At 39.0% G+C, this 7,232-nt stretch overlaps 2 protein-coding genes across 2 annotated transcripts; both read left to right on the forward strand.

The window, feature by feature from the left end:
- Positions 1-1,899: 1,899 nt before the first annotated feature.
- DI09_146p10 (uncharacterized protein) lies at positions 1,900-3,450 on the forward strand (the record flags this gene model as incomplete). Its single annotated transcript, XM_013383651.1, has 1 exon — positions 1,900-3,450. One exon carries the CDS (start codon positions 1,900-1,902, stop codon positions 3,448-3,450), a length of 1,551 nt encoding a protein of 516 aa, XP_013239105.1.
- A 1,277-nt stretch (positions 3,451-4,727) lies between these two features.
- Positions 4,728-5,479, forward strand: DI09_146p20 (uncharacterized protein; the record flags this gene model as incomplete). The annotated part of the gene is made up of 3 exons (XM_013383652.1): positions 4,728-4,769; positions 4,804-4,849; positions 4,914-5,479. 3 exons carry the CDS (start codon positions 4,728-4,730, stop codon positions 5,477-5,479), a joined length of 654 nt encoding a protein of 217 aa, XP_013239106.1.
- Between the last annotated feature and the right edge of the window lie 1,753 nt (positions 5,480-7,232).

Raw genomic sequence — 7,232 nt, forward strand, 5'->3', positions numbered from 1 at the left:
GGGAAGAACATGAAGGGCCCGTCGCCAAAGATCCATTTGACACCAATGCAACAGGTGAAGGGTTTGAGCAGAGGTTGGAAACCCATTCTTGGGCCATTTCAATTCTTGAACATAGCGAGAGCGAGGGGTTTGATTCCTTTTTGGGAGATGCTGCAGTGGCCTGATGCAGAAGGCAGTAGGACACAAGCGGAACAAACTTGAGCAAGGAAGGTAAATAAACCAAAAAGTGATAGGGATCCACATGGTGGGTATGCACTTTGAGAATGGAAAAGGATTTTACGAGAAAATTTGAAATCTCATCAAAACAAAGCAGCACCCTTCTTTTCGTCACTAAATTTAGCTTGCAAGCTTTGGTACATAAATCATGCAGCTCAGATGGAAAAGTCAAATATGCGTACAAAGCGATAAACACAAGAGCAAGGGCGAAGATTTCCGGCTTTCGACCTTGCGATAAAAAGGAGTGGGTGTATATCAGATCAAAAAGAGACTTTATCATCGGCAATAGCAGTTGGATTGATGGCAAAGTTGAGCAAAAATGGATTTCAGAACCGGTTATGATTTGATTGAGATACACTTCGAAAAGATTTGCACAGGGACACACCGATACGCAAGTTTCGAGGCGAGTGTTAAATAGCGGCTTAAATTTCTGGGCACACTTTACAAAAGCGGAAACGGGAACCTTTGCTATCGATGACAGGTATCCCAAAGGGACGGATTTCCCTTCTCTCCTCATTACGAGGTAAATCGAGGCGGGTGGGATGCATTTTGAAAAGCGTCCCTTGTATCCCTGCTCCAAAAGAGTTGTGGAGACGTGAATGCACTCTGAAATAATCGACGACAGCCCAAGCGGAGTGCATATTCCAGCAATTAGCCTTTTCATTTTCACAGTTAATGGCTCCTTGAAGCGATATCGAAAGGGAAGCGACAAAGATATAGGAGCTCTCGTTTGAGTGCTGGAGATTTCGAAATTCGAGACCTCGCACAGAATAAGACCGCAAGAGCAGCAAACAAGGTCGACGGAGTCATCAAGTGAAAAACGGCCCAGTTTTGCAAATTAAAATTGGCAGCCATTTAAAGCATGTGGTGGATGCGCAGTGTTTTCTAAAGCCTCCACGATGACATACGCTCGATGCATTTAATCCATCATTCGTGTATTGTGTGTTTATCGGGATGCAAGCAGGTAAGAATGTTTATGATGCACACTTCCATTATTTTGATGATGCCTTGTGATTACAAAACATGCACCACCGACTGAAACCTTCTGATTTTTAGGATTGTTAGCAACCGAAGCCAACGCAAGGCATTTCCAGCGAATGGAGAGGATTTCATTGCTCATGCCGAAAAGGGTAGGCTCTTTTCTGGCATTTATGGGTGGATGACACCCATTATTTTGGCATTATTTTGCATTGCTTATTTACCGTTGTAGAGGTACGGTACCGCGTGTACAATTGCTGTGATGATGACTTTGAAATCCGTGTTTCAAATGAGTTGATGATTCTTGATTTTTTTGAGCAGACTTACACCTATAGGCTGTTGTCTGCGTGCTTGATTGCATCCAAACCTGTTCGTTTGCCCAGTAAACTATATCAAGCAAATATAAAGCACATCGAAAAGGGTGTGAGCTAAGGCATCATCACTATGTCTTGTATAGGGTTACGATTTTTATGTAAAACGAGAGGCAAGCTAAAGGTTGTTTGTGATAAATTGGGGCTTCAAAACATTCAACAGACTATTTACTCATAGCCTCTTGAATGGCTCGTGATTAACCATCTGGTTGTTTATTTGTTTTTTTTGTGATTTTTCACATGCATAACAGTTTGTTTATTTCTTTGGCTATAAACAAACACAGCACATTTTGGCTATAAATATGCCGTTTCTATCGCGAGTAGTCATCGCCTTATGATATCAAAGAATTTTTTCTGTGTTTTTGCGTTAGTTTGCTTTTTTCTTACTGCCCTTGCTGCTTCAACTTCAGTGCAACCTGGTGTTTACGCAGAAAATATCACCTCTTCTATTTCAAATGGAACTTCCAGCACATTTGTTATCCACTCCACGGGCCTTTCTGTGGTGGTTGATACCACTGCTCCCATTTATTCCAACTCTAGTGTTTCTATAACTTGGAATTTCTCCGCTGGGTTTGAAGCAGAGGCTACACTTGTTCTCATCAGCTTAAAAGATCCAACTTTTGTTTACACTCAGATAACTGTTAAAGATAATGGAACTGCAACGGTTAAGTTGGAGGATTTTGGAGATCTAAATACTTCTCTCAGATACTTCAATATCAGTGTCTCAAATAAATTTGGTTCTAGCATATCAAACACTTTCACTGTCCTTTCTAAAGACGAACTCAAAATCACGCTCAACACGGTAAAATTATCTCATGGACAAAAGCTTGGTATTACTTGGCAGCCAATTAATACCCTGGGTCTCGCAAATGTTTCCATCATTCGTCTTTCAAATGGAACAGTCACATCGATCGAATCCAATATCGCTGATACTGGCTCTTTAACTGCCGATATTACTTCTGCACCCGGTGCGTATCAGGTCATTGTCAACTCTTCAATTGGCAGTGGTGTTTCCGAGATTTTTCAAGTTAGGAAATCATTTGAAGTCACTCTTAATCCAAACAACATCTCCTCTGCCGATCCCAAAACCACAGTATCCTGGAATCTATACGATGAATATCAAAACATGGTTAATCTTTGTATCTACAAAGAGGAGTTTAAACTTTACACAATAAAAGTCAAGAACAACGGCTCCCACTCACTTGATCTTACTAAAATGGACTTGCCTCTGGGCCTATATGGCATTGCTATTGAGTCACATATGGGCAATGGAATCTCGGATTTGTACATCTACAGCAGTTCTGGCTTAGTTGTTTCTTCTCCAAATGCCACATCATCTATTTTCAACAACACAGAAGCAATCCGTGTCGAATGGGCTCCATTCGATATAGATGGCGAGGTTGTTGAGATTACTCTGGTCAACAATAATACAGGTGCCGAAGTTGTGAAGATAGCTGAAAACACCGGATCTTATGATGTTAATATTTCCGAGTTGAATATTCCAGTCGGAACTTACCATGTTATTGTAAGCTCAGAGTTGGGTGCTGGCACATCGTCTCCATTTATCCTTCGCTATGCTCAAAACCTCAGCATTGTCTCTCCAAATGCAACGACCGATGTTTCCAAATATGGCTCACTTATATTTAACTGGTTTCCAACAAATCTGGCAGGCGGAAATGTGTCCATATACATCTATCAGCCTTCAAACGAAGCTATTGTTTATGGTCCGTTCAGCACTGTTGATGATGGAAATGCAGAATTAAATCTTGCAAAGAAATTGATTACCAAGAATCTTGTGGTAGATGATAGCCTTTCTGTTGCTGGTATTGATTCTGTTGCTGCCTCTGGTGTCCTTAATCGCAAAAAATCTTCATTCCCAAAATAAGAGGTCAAATAAAGTAGAATTTGAAAGATATGGCATATGTCCATCGTTTTCGTGTCTGGTTGTGTGTTTTGAGCTGCTATAGCATTTAATTATATCACAAACTTTTAATACTTTATGAGGCTCTCCAAATGACCGAGGACGTCTATGTATTGCGGCCATAGGTTTTCAAGACCAAAATCAAGGTTAAGAGGACACGGATTGGTAAATTTGGAGTTAGGGTTGTAATTAACAACATTGATGCACATGTAAACAACAACAGCCAAATAGGCTCAAAATGATCAATACATTTGATTTCAGAATGCCTTTGTTGCAATTTAGACCGATAAAGACCATCTGGTTGGATTTAGGGTTTAATGCATGTGATTCCATCAAGCTAAAGCTCTTGACCACATAAAGGAGGGATTCTTTACCTCCTCAATGCTGTCTTCAATGAATATGTTTCAAACAGAAGATAACTGCATCAACTAACTTTTTAACTGAACCATCTGCTTGTTAGGTTGAAGTGTGTTATACGGGACGCATCGCCCTAGCCAATAATTTGATTTTGAATCTCAATTCAACAGGGCCATGCGCACAAATCTTGGATAGTTGCTGCTTTTTTCTTATCAAGTTCCCAAGATTCTTGGCTAGATTCTTGTTGCTGCCACTAATTCCTTTGCGCAATGCAACGATGATCCCTCATTCAAGTTATATGATGCAATTAATGGCAGTAAACGCTCGGAGCTGCTTCCATCATATAGCGACACACTTAAAAATGTCGTCAAAAACTGGGGATAACTATAAGGAGAACCCCGATCAGGATGGCTAGGGTTATAATCTAATATCCTTTATGTCGTAATAACCAGAGTTATGCAAAGGGACACTTGGTTTGGTTGGGTTTAGGGGGTAGTTTTTAGGCGGCTGTTTATTTTATAATTCGAGCGAGCCAGGGTTTGACTGATCACTATGCTTTAGGTCGGGATCAGACCCTGGTTTTTGCAAAGAGCTATCAATTGACCGCGAGCTAGCAGCTTATTAAGCATAAATCAACAGATTTTATTGGGTTTAGTAATTCAATCCAAAACGGAAATACTCAAGAGGAGCTAATTAGCGGGTGTGTGCTGTGTAACTAAAACACTAAACACAAGATCGGCTATTGCAAATGTGTAAGCTAATTTGACTCGAGTGGATAAATTGGAGCTTTAAATGAATTAAAAGTGTGCAAGAACGAATGAAGTTCTCAAAAATACGAGAAAATAACCGATAGCCGATCGTTACTTTCCGGAATCTCATGACAAATGCGTGGTCGCCATAAGCATAGAATTGTAGGCCCCTTAATTGTAATATTAAAATTTAAAATCTGTAAAATGTAAGCAGATTCGGGAAAGTTTAAATGTTCGATTTGCACGTGATCTGCGGAGTACATCAGCGCCAATAGCCTTCATTTTAATATCACTAATTAAAAACTGCATTTTACATCTCAGGCCGCTTTTACTGCACGGAAACGATGAAGATACTTACCAATTTTGCACTCATATATGTTGGATTACTTGCTCATACGGTGTCAACCCAAAAACTAGGCATTAGAGATCTTTTCCTGTTCATAGGAGACGATTTTACCCCGGAAGTATTTGAGGAACAAAATCGAGTAGCTGCAAATGAAGCCATTAAGATCATATTTTCGATTTCTAGAAAAAATCCACGCAATAAAGAATATGCCATTAGCTCAGGGGTCTACGATAAGATTATATACACAATTATACAAAGCTCTAACTTTGAGCCATCTGATCTTTATAAGAAGGTAAAAGATCTGAAACCTTTGCCATATGATACTAACCTAAAAGTCTTTGGAGATCAGCAAAAGTCTGTCGTTTTTTATTGTGGACCTACAGTACATGCAATATTGTGTGAAATTTTCAAGGTCGCCTCTCCTAATCCCAAGTATAAATATTTATGGAAAGTCCTTGTTTACAACAGTGGCGATAGGTTAGAGCATCATCCAGAATACCATGTTGGTCCAAAGATAAAATATTCACCAGTGGTCATATAGGAAGGTCCTCCCTTTCTTATAAACCAACGCTGGATTGGGGCCGCATTGAGTTTTGGTCGACATAAAAAGCTTATCAAGAGCTTCTATCCCAGACTTTTGGGCGATTTTGATCGGCCCAATGAAATGTATGACGTTTTTATTGATTCAAAAAGAACCGGAACATGTTCCTTTTCATCTTATTACGCATATTTTACTTTTAAGCTCGGTGAGAGTCAATATAAAAAAATCTTTTCAGCTGCATCTTTAAGTGGTCTGCAGTATGTTTTATCTCAAGAATTCTCTGGTTTTGCATCGGAAAAATATCGCTACAAGTATTTAGTTTGTTTGCCTCCTCAAACTTGCCATTTTTATTTGTGTTCGCTGAAAAAGTCTTCCACACTATTATTCAAGTACCTCTGTCAAAACCAGGAGATTTATATATTTTTACCTTTCTCAAGGCCACGTGTAAAGATGATCATTTGAACATTGAAGTCCATCATCGAGAAGTTGACCGTGCCCTGGCCTATTGGCTCGTTTTTTAAGATACTATGACATGGATATAGAATACGTTTCCTTGTACAATAGTGTCCCTTTTCAATTTACTGAGATTGAATCGGTTATTTTGCGAAAGATGCTCCAGGTTAAATAGCGTGATCTCGAATATCTTGTGACAAAAGCTTATCAACTTCAATTTAGAGGGAAGCTTGATAATATATTGAATGGCTATCTTTTGAATGTGACAAAAAATAGTTAATTATAAGAAAACTTGACAGATCGAAATCAAAGTTCACCTGATGCTCTGGTAAGATCAATATTTGAGGCCAATTTCTCTTTGCTGAATAACGGCAGACATCGGCCCCGATCACAATGATACCCATTTGATAAAAGGTTGTCGAAGAATTATTGGAAATATCCTCAATAAAGTCTGGAGGGAACGCCGATAATGCAGTTATTTGCTTTGTTCAGAAGATGGGCGAATTATTGATGCATCCGCACATCCTGAGCTAGCTGATTGTAGCAGAAATCAAATGTGCTTGTGTTGATTGCGCTAGATTTTATCTTTTCAGTAATCCCGAATACAAGTAATTAACTACTTGGTGAATGAAGTGAAAAGTAGGGCGACCTGGTAATTAACTTTCAGAGTTTAATGGGTGATTTGAAGAATTATTAAATTTAATATTTCGATTCGATGCAAAATTTTTGATGCAAAACAGAGTATAAAATGCATGCAGCTTTTTCACCAAACTTCTCGCATCAATGAACATTCAAAAGATTCTACTTCTCGTAACTCTGATCGCCTTTTTTTCTCTTCCTTCAGTGGAGACTACAAATAGAGGAAGAAATAAAAATAAAACTGAAGAAGCCAAGTTTGAAGTAAAAAAACAGTTTATCAATTCAGGTGTCAAACAAGATGAAAAGCTTCTTCCGAGTATAAAGGAAATGATATTTAGCATCCGGTATCCGTTTTTCTTAATGGCTAAGACGTGGATTTTATTATGCACCCTCTATTTGGTTTTGTTTAACCCATTCATTTATAAGAAGCTCTTGACACCAGCTATTRATYATCTCTCTGAACATGTGCGCCAGTTTAAAAACGGTACATGGCTTCAACAATTCTATAAAGCATATACTTCAATAATTACTCGGGAAATGTATCCTTTTTTTAGCGCGTTCTGTGGAGTTGTCTCGGTCTCCCTAGCTCTTCTTCTGCCCCTAAAGCCAAAAGACTCAGTTGCCCCTGTTTCTGCAGCAAAATATACATTTTCGGAATTTA

This window comes from Mitosporidium daphniae (genome assembly GCF_000760515.2).
Source record: "Mitosporidium daphniae strain UGP3 chromosome Unknown contig-146, whole genome shotgun sequence".
Classification (NCBI taxonomy): Eukaryota; Fungi; Microsporidia; genus Mitosporidium; species Mitosporidium daphniae.